The sequence below is a fragment of the Solanum stenotomum genome, chromosome 6, assembly GCF_019186545.1.
Source record: "Solanum stenotomum isolate F172 chromosome 6, ASM1918654v1, whole genome shotgun sequence".
NCBI lineage: Eukaryota > Viridiplantae > Streptophyta > Magnoliopsida > Solanales > Solanaceae > Solanum > Solanum stenotomum.
The window spans coordinates 22,567,922-22,583,095 of NC_064287.1; the positions used below are offsets into that span (position 1 = coordinate 22,567,922).

Here is a 15,174-nt window from a genome sequence, read left to right on the forward strand (position 1 = left end):
CATTGTATGTCACAGATCCTCGAACTTCCATTCCTCCCTTGAGTGCTTCCATCTCGGCCTTCATGGTTTAAGTCGTGCTTAATGTATCCATGAGCCGACATTCCAAGAAGGTGATGATTTCCTTCATATCATATTATGCATGCCTATGTGCCTCCAACTCTTTGCAGATGTTGTCATTCTCTTCAAGGGAGAAGTCTTTGAGAGTCTTAAACTTGTCATCGACCTTGTTCAAGCGCTTGCCTAAGATCTTCACATCCTGCCTCGCCGTGTCAACCCTCGCGATCCACTCTACTCCGAACGTGACGTCAATGGGCTCCTCATCACGTTCATTGTCACTTGCTTCAGTGGTCGAAAGTGGGTGAGATGTCGGTGCTTCACTTGGTTTAGGGTCGAGTAACAATTTCTTGTTACTCTTAAGGTGCTTCCTTCCCTTTCGGTGCTTTTTTCCACTATCCTGCCTGACGTTGGTGGTGCTAGAAACGTTGATGTCTCCCTCGTTTGTCATTCCCTTAGAAACCGTGACTCTGATACCACTTTGTCACAGACTTACACTCTACTAAGCACGTGTGACACTTGACAACTAGCTCATGAGTCTTTCACGATCTTGCAAGCTCAAGTAAGCCTTTTCGACACTAGATCGCTAAGGGAATGAAGAAAGACACAAGAGAATTACTTAAGAAGGTTTTTGTATTACTCAAGACTTGGAAGCATTGCTTTTCTTGCTTGATTGATTTACAAATGGTTACCCCTCTATTTATACTACTAACTTAGGGGCAAATATATAAATAATAATTATTATGTAAGTCCCTACTTATTTATAAATAGGTCATCATTCTAGAATACTCTACACAATTAGAATGTTCAAAGGACATCCCATGTAATTCCATGAAATTCTTAGGTCTTCCAAAGATTTCTCCATATATCTCTAGAATATTTCACTAAGGACTATTTTTCTTTCAATATAAGTCTTCCACATAAATAACTTTATGCCACGTGGCATGATGATGCATCGGGTCATGACACACATAACCAATATTTCTTATGTGAGACTACTTTATTGCTTGACAAATGGACACTTTCTTATCATAAAGCTAAAATAAAAAACCAATGTTAAATTTAATATTTTTTATTTCCTAATTAAAATACTTAAAACATAAAATAAAATCTAAAAATATATTCAACATTTGTGATTAGAAAAGTTCTCAATGCTTGTGAATGGTCTATAATGATGCTAATATTTACCAATTGAATATTTTATTAAATATCTAAAATTTTAGAGAAATAGTTTTACTTATTTAGTTTAATTTAAACTTTCAATAAAAAGACATTGAAAGCAAATTTAGAATGTGGGGCCCACTCTAATAAGGAATTTCCATTCTCGTTGAAATCGTTATTGACAAATAGCAATTTCCTTGTTGTCGTCGACCAAAGTTGAATATCTTTTGCTTAGGGAACACAACCTGTCAATTGCCTTTGAGATCTGTTAAGGGTTCTGAATTCGCAATGTCATCTCCTGCAGAGTAAGTGCTCCTTTGCACTTGATTATGAAATGCTCTCAATGTTTTGTGTTCAACCATTAAGGCGACTTTAGGGTTTTCTGTTTTTATTTTGGAATTATTTGCATATATATGTGTAATCTGATGCTAATTCTATTATTTTCATTATGAAATACTCTCAATTTTGAACTGTTAGGGCTTTTCAATGGGTCATGAGATGGGGTTAAGGATTTTCCCTTATTGTGATTGTGGGATGTTTGAACTATTTGGAGATTTTATGTTTAGTTGCGTCAAGTAGTACAACTCTCAATTATATTTCCATTTAAATGATTGAATTAACACAGAAGCTTGCTCTTTGTTTAATAATGCCCAAATTAAGAACCAGAAATTGTTACATTTTGAGAGAAGAAGCAATAAGTATGTCTATAGAGGTCATGACATAACAGAAATTCATAAGAGGAACACATGGACCATTGATGTCGATAACTGATATTAGCATCCAGGTGTACTGTTTGGAAGGGAGGGCCCCATCTTGTTACGTCGTGGAGAGTATTGAATGGTAAATTTGATGTGAGCAGGGCAACAACATACAGAAAGAGTAAGTGTGAAATCAGGGAATATGTGTTCGGCCAATTATGCCTGGGTGATGAGGAGTTCTTGTATAATAATAAAATCCGGTGAGAATACAAATTACAGACAAAGACTCTAATTTACTCAATGAATGTACAAATATTGTATTCTTTAATGTTGTCTTACAATTCGTTCAGTCGACTTCCCAACTTAGTGTGAGGATATAACTCTCTACCTCTCACTTATTATCTTCTTTTTCTCCTTTTATGCCTTATAAATCAGAATGGGTGCATCAATTTATAGGCATATTGTTAGTACACTACACCATTTGGAGATTCAAACCTTCACACAATTCAAGCTTATCAAATTTGAATCTTCTAGTCAGCATGTCTTAATCAAGCAATCTAGATTGGTTCAAACCCTCCATGTTTGAATTTAACCATCAATATTTGGATATCTGAAAGCATGGGAAAAAGCAACAGGTGCTAATTTCTTGAAAATTCAAGGCCTCTTAATAGATTTCTGCCTCGGCTTGAGTTTTCTAACATAGGAGACTTGGTTCATGTTGAACAAAATTGACTAAGAAATTCTCAGTACTAATCATGTAACTTTGTCATCTGGTATCACCTTGCCTAGCTCTTACTTGCATTTCTCTGCCTTCATGGCAACTTTGTCAAATTGTGGAATCTTTTGAGCTCTCTGGAATTTTGCCTTAGTGACTTTGTCCGAGCTTACGTGAGTTGTGCTGCATATTCCATTTGATTCCAGAATTCTCTCGATTACCTGCTTCATTATTCAACACAATGAGTCTTTTAGGCACTAGCATTTAGTTGTATCTGGCTGACTCATATTTGCTCCAACTTCTTGCTAAAAAGTCACTGCGCGGAAGCTTGCCTTTGTCACACTCATGCATGCTTAAATTAGCTTGGCCATTGTATCTCGCTTAATCATTGAGAGGATATCGGAACTTACCATTAGTGTGCATGAGCCTCATCACTTTTCATCCAATCTCAATCCTTATTGGGATCAATACATGATAACTCACATTCTGACATTATGTTTGTTATCAACATCCTGAATCAATGGGAAACAACACAATTAAGGCATATCAATAATTGTGAAAAATACTTTCACATGAATATATTGCCTTGGGCTTTGATACCATAGTGTTATACAGTGAGGATCGACCAGTACATGGTAATGAATTGCATGGGTCGACCAATTATCTATACTCCAACAGATCAGGACGATGGATTACAATATGATAGAGTATACAAAAGGAAATATTTCTGATTACACTATAATTCACCCATAAAGTACCTCAAAGTAATTCCTTACTATTTCACGTTAAGATGGATTTTACACTAGTGTATCCTAACACCTAACCCTATAATGCTGTCTCACTTTGCAAAAAAAAAAATCTCATGATTATCACTAATTATTTAACAACCCCTTCCATATCATCTTTCTTCTTCTCATTACATTTTCTTCCATAGCTAACTGATGAAATAGGGTGCTTCAGTTTATTGGCTTATGGCTAGCACACACCCAATTTATTTTAAAGAATATGCAGGCATATGGTTAGCGTACAACTAGGGGTGACAAAAGGGGTGGTCGAGTTGGATTTGGTTTGGTTGAAAATGAGTCAGGTGAAAATGGATTAAAAACTCGACTAGACTCATATTTGATATGGATAAAAATGGATACACCAAATGGATAATATGGATACCCATATTATACATATAATCCATTACTTCTTATTATATATAGAAAGAAATAAGTACTTCAGATTACACGATCTTTTTCTTATTCTTTTTCTCCATTAGAGTGTGTTTGGTATGAAGGAAAATATTTTTCTGGATAAGAGTGGTCTAGAGGTCAAAATTCGGGCCTCGGGTCAGAGTCAGGAGTCGGATCCCAGGTCTGAACTGTTTCGGGTGGTGAGGTTTAAGGAAAGTTTTGAAAAATATTATCCTGATTTAAGGAGAATTTTGATTTTTTTCCCCTTTATGCATGGAAGTCATTTTTTCTTAAATTATAGGAAGTTAAGTCCATTTGAATAATATTTAAGCCAATCAAACATGATTTAAGAGGAGTGCACTTGGTAGATACTTGGGTTGTCCATATTTTATGATGGATAATATAAGTTGATCCAATTGTGACCCACTTTTAAATGATTCTGAAGAACCAATTAGTTGTAGCAGCACCTGCGACTGAAAGAGTAGCCCTGAAAAACATTCAAAAGAAGAGGTTTAGGGCTGGTTCCGGAAAGGGATTGAAGAGAATGTAATTCAGTAGTTCATTCAAGGTTAGACAGAATTAGTTAGAAGTACCTCTTCTATTGATATTGACTTGATGTGATACTCTCTTCTCTTGCCCGTAAACCATAGGAAACATCTGCAGCAAACATCTTCTAAAAAGCTGGTTGGAGTTCGGGAAGTTGGTCGGAAAGTACCTAGTTCAGTGACGCCTATTGCCTTTGTCGTATTCAAACGTTATTGGCAGAATGCCCTCAATCTAGTCTTGAAGCAAGGAACCAATCGTCATGCTTAACATACACGTTTTGTAGAACTTATGCCCCTCCTCTCTTTAAGTAGAATCAGGCTGAGTGATCTACTATGAATACAATAGGAAGGAAGATAGAAATTTAGAAGAGAGAGTCTCGCATCCCAAGTGGAACACATAATTCATGCCCAACACAACCTAATTGGTGAGTGGATGACCTCCTTAGTTATTACCAGCCAAACCCACTTTATTATGATTTTCTATTTTTTGATAACCAACCCATTTATAATGGGTTAATACTTAGTCGCGCGGATAACCATAAATTTTACCCATTTTGCCACCCCTACGTACATCCAATCTGAAACTTCAAAGTTTCAAACTCATCAAACTTGGATCTTCTACTCAATGTGCTCGAATCAAGCCGTAGCTATTGTTTGAAACTCTCCATGTTGAAACCTAAGATTCAATACTTAGGAAGAAAATTAATCATGGGCTAACTTCCTTTAAATGTGTTGGTGATATGCTGGGATTCAAAAGTTTTCATTCCAGCTGAAGTAACTTTGTCAGTATTAAAATCGTTGGACATTATCACGGGGTAGAGCAGGAAGGGGCAAACTTGTATATGACAATATGTAAATTATTTATACTATATCAACAAAATGGAAAAAGAATGTAAGCACTTGATAAGCTTGTGTCTGTGTTTATTGAAGGCTGATTATTATCTTCATATTCATCAATGAGCTGTGCTTGGTCATCTGTATTTCCAAATATGACATGAAACTGATCTTCCGCCAAAACATCTGGCATCTTCCTTACCCGCTGTCCACGAAATGCATTTTAGGCTTGAGATCCACGTGTTTTTAGCTAGTTTTTTTGTCCTCCATCTGATCCAGCTTGCTAAGGCACCTTTGACGGTGTAGGGCATTGCACTGTTTAAGCCAAATGGTCAAAGTACTTCCCAGATCCCTGTCACCTGTGAATAGAGAAGGTAAAGATGACATCATCTTTTCATGTGTGTAGCATCTATTGTGTCCTATTCCGACCTCTTTGTAGATTATCTTGCATGAGACAACTTATTTGAAAAATTGCAAGAGACAAGCCTTATGCATTTCTTTCCTTAAAGACCGATCTACTTCACTATGACCTGCCATCTATTGTACCTGACAGAGTCTACCTCTTCTAGTAGTTCTGCGTTAAACTCTTGAGTAATAATGGGGTTTTCCCCTTTCAATATTGATGATTCCTCCTAAATGTGAGGTCCCAACTGATTCTTTTGTTGTTTATTATTAAGCATTTATCTATGGCAACTTCATGTTGTAGAAATTCCGAAATTCATCTGTGGCGTGTTCTCAAGTGAGGCATCCTTTAGAATCTATTTCTTATGTCATTTCCAATGAAAGGAAAAGTTTGGAATGTATGTGTCTAGTGTCTACTGATTGAGAGTTGGACTATATTTGATAGGTATGGGATGCTGTCCTCTCCTACCTATAACCTTTGGTATTTAGCTTTGTTATCTTTTGCTTTCCATATATTTTATCCATTTGGCCATTTTTCATTCTATCTTCTCTGCTTTATACTTTATGATTTTCCATGCCATGTTTTCACTACAAAATCTAATTGGTTTTCTCATTGCAGGTTCTATAAATCACTTCCACCTATAAGCAAGGCTTATGGAACTGCTTGTCTGCTGTTTACCGTTGCATATCAGTTGGGATTGTATCATCCTGCTGATATTGCATTATTATATGAGCTAGTACTCTCTCGTTTTCAGGTAGATATGCTTATTTTGGTGAAATTTCATTATTATATCAACATCTTTACAATGCTAACCAGCCACCAAAATATATCATACTGGTGATTGTGTTAATTAAATAGCATGATTTTTGGAGACTTTATTTTCCTAGCATAATAACATGAATATAATATTCTTTTACTGTGATTGATTGTCTTTCCTTGATTAGTTATAAGATTCATTATATAAATATCTCTTCTCATGGGATGTAAAGACATATAAATACAAGAAGGCATCTCTCCCTGTCAAAATCTTCATTGTATCAGAGCCATTGTTGTCTTTTGATGTGAGGTTTCCTCCCGCACAGCATTAGAGTTGAGTTTTTGGGAGGAGGTCGAGTTCTCTCCCTCCTTGAATTTGTCCGTGATTGAAAATTTTTCCGCAGGATCCAGCTGACTAAGGCGACTAAGCCCCAGTCGGCCACTGTTGAAAATACCTCCCGATGCACCCTCATGTGCCACCAGAAGGTTTGACGTGTCATTGTCATGGCTTTAAGCATGAGCCCACTTCTGACAAGTTTTTTTTTTCGAACTCCTTTTCTTGGGGCTCGCCCTAGAATTTCAAGCACACCCATATAATCTGTCACTTTCCGACCATGAACAGTAGGGTTTTGATGTCTAATCACAGTTCCAGCTGGATCTCGAGTCACTGTTAAGTTTCCAGAATTCTTTTCTGGTGATGGGTTGACCCTTGACATCTATTTGTGAAGTATTTCTTCTCAGAACACTTGTTGGTATTAGATCTTTGTTTGTCCAAACTATGGAGGGTACAAAGCAGTGGATAATAATCCTGTTTCACAGATAAGTGCTGTGAAACTAGATGGTTTTGTATCTTATTTGGCCAAGTTCTTGTGCACGTTTAATCAAGTCTAGAAAGTTGTATGGTTATATTATTGGAGAAAAGAAAACACCTGATCTGATTGATGCTAACTATTGTCAATGAGATTCTGATAGTTCCCTTGTTATGATATGGCTGTTAAATTTTATGCACCTCCAAATCTCTAAGCAATATTTATTGCTTTGTTGGAAAGAGTTGGCATTCAACTAAGCGCTTACTCTCTCAAGGGTAATGATGCCCAGATCTTTGAAATTTAAAATAAAATTCATGCCCCTAAGCAAGGGGAGTTGATTATTACTCTGAGTTAAGTGGGTTATGGAAACTATTATTAGGATCTCCAAGTCAAGTGTACCGATGATGGTTTGGCTTGTGATAGATATAATGGATGCCACTCTAGTTGTGCCTATCTTATTAATACATACCACTTTAAACATTCAATTTTCAGAGTCCTCTAGAGGCTTTTAGAAGGTGATGTTAGATCTCAGATTCTCATGGGTAACATCCACGCTTAGAAAGGATCTCCTGGAGTGAGGATAATAGAACTTGTACCCTTTCTATAGGATAATACCCAATAAAGAAAGATTTAAGAGCACTAGGAATTAGGATCAAGTTCCCCAAAATTCCTAGTGCGAACAAAGCAAACACACAACCACCTTCACAGGAACAAACATTTATTCTCACGTGGGAGCTGTGGAAGAACAGTAATTCAATCAAACATAGAGGATCAGTCACATTAATAGACTGATATATGATATATCAAGTTCAACTTACTCTACATAAGCTGGGAAAAATCAGATTTCCATGGCTACATTCCATTCCTACTGAGGGAACATTCCTTCAACCAGTAATTAGGCAATTACAAGCCTAAGATATATCATGCCACAGTCTACTAGAAAATGCCACAAATAGGAAGACTTAAATGTAACACTGATGGGGCAAACAGAGGGATTCAGGCAGGAGTGCTTATGGCTTCTGGGGAAGCTGCACCTTCTTCTACTGATGAGTTATCTACATTTCCTAATGAACTAGATTTGCCTACTGCTCATAGAAAAAGACTTAGATCTTGTACCCAACATCCTTTATTTGATTTTTTTCTCCTATAATCCTTTATCTACTTCTTATAGAGTCTTTGCCTTTTCTATTTCTGCTATGTCTATTTCCTTGAATTGGTGGGAAGCTTTTGTAGACCCTTAATGGAATCAACCTATGATTGAAGAAATGAAACCGTTGTCAAAAATTGAGACTTGGGAACTTATTACTTCACCACCCAGACAAGAAATTGGTTGGCTGCAAATGTGTCTTCACTCTATTTAAAGATCCAATGAAAGATTGTTGGCTAAGGGATTCACTCAAACTCATGGAGTTGATTGTTAGGAGACATATTCCCCAGGTGCAAAGATGAAGACTATCAAAATCCTTTTTTTTTCCGAGCAACTAATCTTGATTTGGGACCGACAATAGTTGAATGTGAAGAAAGCATTTCTCACGGAGAAGAAGAAAATGGTGTATATGGAGATCCCTCCTGGGTTTATTAATGAACATAGTTAGGGAAAGGCGTGCTAACGGAAGAAAGACTTGCTCTAGTGTCATGGATAGTATCCCTACATATCTCATGTCACAATTCCCTTTGCCAGGCAAGGTCTTGAAGCAGCTGGATAAAGTCGGGAGGAACTTCCGTTGCGAGGGTAACAGTGAAGGGCACAAGTTTTACTTAGTTAAATGGTCTAATGTAGTTAGACCAAAGCTGCAAGGGGGCTTGGGAATCAGGGACCTAGCCAAGCATAACAAAAGCATGTTGTAAAAATGGCTATGGAGATGGGGAATGGAGGGCAATAGCTTATGGAAGGAATTGGTTGCAGCAAAGCATGGTAAACTAAACCACTGTTTACTAAAAGCAAAATAATTCTCTACACGGGGGGGTAGGGCCATGGAAACATACATGCAAATATTGGGACTATCTCTTTCAACAAATTTCATTCAAAGTTTGGAATGGCCTGAAAGTGAAATTCTGGAAAGACAAGTGGCTCGGGAATTTCATTTTGAAAGAGCTTTATCCAACTCTCTTCCAAATAGCACGTGATCCTGACTCGACAGTTGCACAGAACAGATAGGACAATCAATGGAATTGACCTCTCTTTTGGTGGAAGATTGATTTTGACTAATGTTTTTGATGGTACACCGACTTACTTAATGTCATTATTACCAATCCTAGCAAAGGTGGAGTAACATATTAACAAGCTGAGGAGGGGATTTCATTTGGGATGGTAATATCGACAACAGGAAACTCCACATGGTGAAATGACAAAAAATAACGAGTAAACACAGAAGGGTTTGGAGTAAGGGACCTGAAAATGCACAATAGGAATCTCTTGTATAAGTGGTTTTTGGGATCCTAAGCCTGTAACCTCTCCCAATGCGGTGGCTATGTGGAACCTGTGCATTTAAAAATAAAATATTAAATTAAAGGTCGGGAATTAAGAAAGATTAGATTGTGGTTTGACAGATGGTTTGACGAGGGGTTGTTGAAGAACCAATTTCCTACGATTTACAGCTTGGTTCTAGATCAAGAGTGTGTGCTTGGTGACTGTTTTTTTATGGTAGCTGGAACTTTCAATCCAGAAGGATTTTAATGATTGGGAGTTGGATAAAGCAGCTTCCTTTTTACAGAAAACGCAGATCGTAAAGATTGAAGAGGAAAAGTAGGATGCACATACATGACTTTCAATAGCTCGGGAAACTTTACTGTAAAATCTTGTTATGAACGGCTACAACGACAAACTCATAGTTTTGTGATTCGTTGGCTCTAGAAAAATGCTCTGGAAATCTTAGGCTGCTAAAGAAGTAGCATGTTGGGTGAATTGCTGCCTATGGTGGTTGTTTGACTCGAGATAAATTAAAGAGGAGGGGTTTTAGCTTATGCAACATGTGTATTTTATTTGAATGCTCTGAAGAAACTGTTAGTCCTTTGTTGCACTGTAATTAAGCATGGCTGATTTGGTTGTTATTTCTAAAAAAAATGCTTTGGTGTTTGTTGGGTGACGCCTCAGAGCTTTAAAATTACTCTACTGTTGGCAAGGACATAGTGTGGAAAGAAAGGTGAAGAAGATTTGGAGATTAATCCGCCTAAGCATCAACATATGGACAAATTGCCTGAGGGAAACAAAAGATGCTTTGAAGGAAGAAAGGAATAGAAGTGCTTTTGTAAAATTAGATGCTTGCCGAACTTATTTTGTTAGGCATAGGGACAATACTGTTATTAGTATATCTCACTTCATGGCCCCTCTTGATTTTGTTTGTGTAGTTTTTGATTGAGTCCAGACTAATATAACTTTTTCAGTACCTCCTTGGTACTGCTTTGTTAATAAATATTTTGTCAGTATCAAGGAGGTACTGAAAAATGTAAAGACAATGGGCTACCAAACTATCATTTAGCATTCTGTTTGATAAAGAACTGATGTTGAAGAAGAGAACCATGAGAATGTAGTTTTTGAAGTGAAAATTTTTGATTAAATTTTATAGATTTTACGAAAATACCTGATTATGTTTATTATTAAAGCACCATATGATTGAATAATTGAAATTTCTAGTATTGCTTGATAATCAATGCTTACTCTGACAATTCTCGGATTATGCCACATGCCTGTACTTCCACAAAAGATACTAGTAATTAATGTTCTTTTGTTAATTTGCATCGAATTAAATGATGTTGAGCCCAGAAAATGACCATTTTGCATTGCATGCATGTGCCTAGATCCTGGTGTCTGAAAAGTTTCCTTACTAGTACCCATGATGCATGGAATTCTTTTTGTAGGTTTTATTTTCTTAAATAATTACAGGATGCTACATTTGCTTCAGGTATGGAGATTGATTACAAATTTCTTCTTTCTTGGAAAGTTCTCAATTAATTTTGGGATTCGCCTCTTAATGATGTAAGTCTCCACAACTTTTGAGTGGTAGCTTTCTTTTGAAGTCTTTTTCTCTAAGAAATCATTTTCTAGAGCGCTATTAAAACATGAAATTAGATATGAAATGTAAAAGGATCTCCTTTTTTACTTTTTTTGGAAATAAATATGGTTGTTGCTGCTTGATGTTATAGAGCGAGATATGGAGTGCAACTGGAGAGTGGACCTTTTCAAAGACGAACAGCAGATTTTCTGTGGATGATGATATTTGGAGCTTTGACATTATTGGTATGTAGATGCTGAAGAACAATAGAGAGTAAATTACCCAAGACATGAGCTCCTATTAGTGTCTGCCTTAGCTGCTATGTTGCTCGGACTCTTCAAAATGCCAACGGGTGCGTGTCGGATTCGCCAAAAGTAGTGTATTTTTAAAGAATCCGAGACGGGTGCGGCATCAAAAGTGAAGAGTCCGCGCAACTAAGCTTAGCTGAGACCTGATACATTTTTCTCTTGCTATCCTCTTTACAGTTCTACTGTCTATCTTACAATGAAGATGAAGTTTGGTTCCTTTGATACACATAAATTAAGCTTTCATTTTTCAATATGTTGTTTCACTGTAGGCTTTATCTGCAATCCCCTTCTTCCGTTCCCCATTCTTGGGTGTATCACTGGTTTTCATGCTTCTGTATGTCTGGAGTAGAGAATTCCCAACTGCTAATATCAACATTTATGGTCTTGTGACCCTAAAGGTACGATTCAGTGCTTTCATTTAATTATTTCAAGCCTCTCCGGTTCTCATGTTCTTGATCTTATTGTCCATTGGTGAAAAGCTTCTTTGTATCCAACTTGCAGGCATTTTACTTGCCATGGGCCATGCTGGGTTTAGATGTTATCTTTGGTTCACCAATTATGCCAGATCTCTTGGGGATCATTGCTGGACATCTCTATTACTTCTTAACCGTGTTGCATCCACTTGCTACTGGGAAGAACTTGCTGAAGACACCAATTTGGGTGTATCCTTTTTATTGCAGTTTGACCTGTGGTCATTTAGATTTTAGATGTTCTTTTAACTGCTTTCTGAAATCACCCATGTTTATATCTTTTCACAGAGCACCACCAGAGAGGTCATTGCAGTTGAATGCTTCCTAGACCATCAATTTTTTTTTCTGCTGGGTTGCCCCTAGCTCATTTGAATTTTCTGATTTCCACCTAACAAAATCTAAACAAAAAGAGGTGAAGAAAATGCTCATTTTTTCTGCATTTAGGAAATGAATTTTTTCTTTCCTGCAAATTTCGTTAACTGATTATGTATAGACATAAACTGGTTATGCGTTGGAGGATTGGTGCACCAACTGGTACTCCTGCACAACCTGATAATCCTGGTGCAGCTTTCAGAGGGAGATCTTATCGGGTTGGTGGAGCAACAGCGTATCCTGCACAACCTGATAGGGGTTCTGGTGTAGCCACAACTAACCCTGTGCAACCTGATAACGGTCCTGGTGTAGCATTTAGAGGGAGATCATATCGCCTTGGTGGGTGAATGGCTACATTTTCTACTGCCAACCTGTAGCTTCAAGTCGACAGTGAATTTTTTTTCACGTTATCTTGATAATGCAAGGCAAGGGAGTCTTTTAGTTTTATTTCTAAATATAATGTTGAAGGTGTAATTCTGCCGAGGGAATGCATAAGCATCAGTAATCATCCCCTTTCTGAAGTAAAACTGATTGTGCAGGTTCATTTCCTTTTAAATTTTCCCGGTAGAAGATTTTACAGAAGGTCAACTGAAAACAGATTATGTTCTGTGGGGAGAGCAGTGATAGATGAAATTTTTTCTTTTGGATATTTGCTAATTTCCCATGGAAAACTGACAGTGGATGCAAGTCTGGTACTTCAGCATCAGTTGAGAGTCATATATATTCCTTACTTCTACCACCCAAAATGGATTGATGGTTTTGCTATGCTATGAATGTTAGTAGTCATTTGAATCATGCATTCTTCTGAGAATTTACAGTTTAAACGTAGGAGTTGAATACCATCTTGACTAATTTCAAGCATGTGCTGGCTTTTGTCTTGGTCCATCAGGTTGTGGCAAATATTACTTTTTGCATAGTTACATAATTAGGGGGTTTTGGATGCTCAGGATTAGGATAGAAGGTTAGTAGGTAGTCAAGTGTTGTGTTTGTGCATCATGGTAACATTAGTACTAATCTCGTAGTTTCTTGCCCTCTGATTTTTGTTAATACTTGTTCTTTTCCTTGATTATCGCATTATTTTGTTGTTACCGTGCCTTTTTTTTTTTTTGGATACTATGTAATGATTTAGTTATTGTTTGTTATGTTTGTTTTGCTTATGTATGTTATTTTTAACGGAAAAGGGCCAAAAATACCCTTAGACTACCCTTAGGACAAATTATTTAACTACACTCATTTACTTACCTTAATATCTATATATCCCTACTTATTTCAAAATTTTCAAAAATTCCTTATTTTACCTATGTATCCTGTGCACAACGCTATGTATCCCGCATGTATTCCGTGCACAACGATATGTATCCCGCTATGTGGAATGTATCAAACGTTATGTATCCTGTGCACAACGCTATGTATCTCGCATGTATTCCGTGCACAACGCTATGTATCCCGCTATGTGAAATGTATCAAACCTAATGTGTCCCGTGCACAACGCTATGTATCCTGCTATGTGGAATGTATCAAATCTAATGTATCCAGTGTACAACGCTATGTATCCCGCAAACATTATTTTTAAGAGATTTTTGGGTAAATAGAAAACTAGAAGGGATATGATGTTATTTAGTACTTATAATATGTGGTTCATATAATTTATACTTAAATATACTCTCCATCTACCTATTGGGTTGAAAATACCCCTCAGTCTATCTTTTTGGTCCATTTTTACCCTTAAAACTAACACCCTTTTTAAAAAAAAATTATTATTATTATTATTTATTACTTGACATTTTTTTATTGGATAAATTAAACCCCAAACCATTCAATTCTCTCTGCCCACTCCGACCCATTCTAGTGCTCACAACCCAGAACCCAATTAAAAGACCCATGGATATTGATTGCTCATTTTTTTTCCCTTCAACCCTAATAGCTCTTTCTTCTTCCCTCTTTTTTTTATTTAACAATTTCAACACCAACCTGCCTTATTCACCATTCTACCAAACTAGACCAAAACAACAGCAAAACAACATCTAAACTCTACTAGAGAAACTACATCAAAACTGGTAAAAAAAACTCTACAAGTAAAAACTACACCAAACTCTACGAAAATTGCACCTAACTATAAAAAAATAGAGGCAAACAACACAAAACTAAACCAAAGAAAAAAAAAAACCCTGTGGCACAAAGGCAACAAAAGTGCACGATAAGGAGATAAAAAAAAATTGAACCAAAATTCGATACTAAACTACACCAAACGTGGTCCAAAAATGAAAACAAATTTGGTTCAAATTTACTTCATTAACGATGGAAATACATTATAATGAAACTTGCGAATCATACCAATTCCTAAAACATAAGAACATTAACCAAACTTAATACAATTTCACTCTAAGCTTGAAACTTTCCCCTTTAAGATAGATGCATAATTCAAATCTGCCAATTTAGCCATATCATTCACCGTCTAATTCTTTAACACGTTCCATTCTTGACAAGGGCATCCAACGACTTTTTTTTACTGTGTATAAACATTGTCACATGAAGTGAAAAGTTTTTTTATTATCTTGCCATTCCAATAACAACCATTCGTCTCATAACGACAACATTTATAGAACCTACGACCACAATGTCGTAGTCGTAAAAAAATTGGCAACCATTCTGCAATGACATATGGGGGATCTCCTTAATCACGACAAGAAGTAGAAGAATATTCAAACATTTGAAGGAAACTAATTTGATTTGAAATTAGTGTTGAAATTGTTAAATAAAAAAAGAGGGAAGAAGAAAGAGCTATTATGGCGATCAACATCCATGGGTCTTTTAATTGGGTTCTGGGTTGTGAGCACTGGAATGGGTCGGAGTGGGTAAAGAGAAATTAAATGATTTGG

At 36.6% G+C, this 15,174-nt stretch overlaps 1 protein-coding gene across 1 annotated transcript; it reads left to right on the forward strand.

The window, feature by feature from the left end:
- Positions 1–1,313: 1,313 nt before the first annotated feature.
- LOC125867137 (derlin-1) lies at positions 1,314–12,944 on the forward strand. Its single transcript, XM_049547571.1, has 7 exons — positions 1,314–1,520; positions 6,207–6,342; positions 11,056–11,129; positions 11,297–11,390; positions 11,723–11,851; positions 11,955–12,115; positions 12,417–12,944. The coding sequence occupies exons 1-7, from the start codon at positions 1,504–1,506 to the stop codon at positions 12,640–12,642; spliced, it is 837 nt and encodes a 278-aa protein (XP_049403528.1). The 5' UTR covers positions 1,314–1,503; the 3' UTR covers positions 12,643–12,944.
- The last annotated feature ends 2,230 nt before the right edge of the window (positions 12,945–15,174 follow it).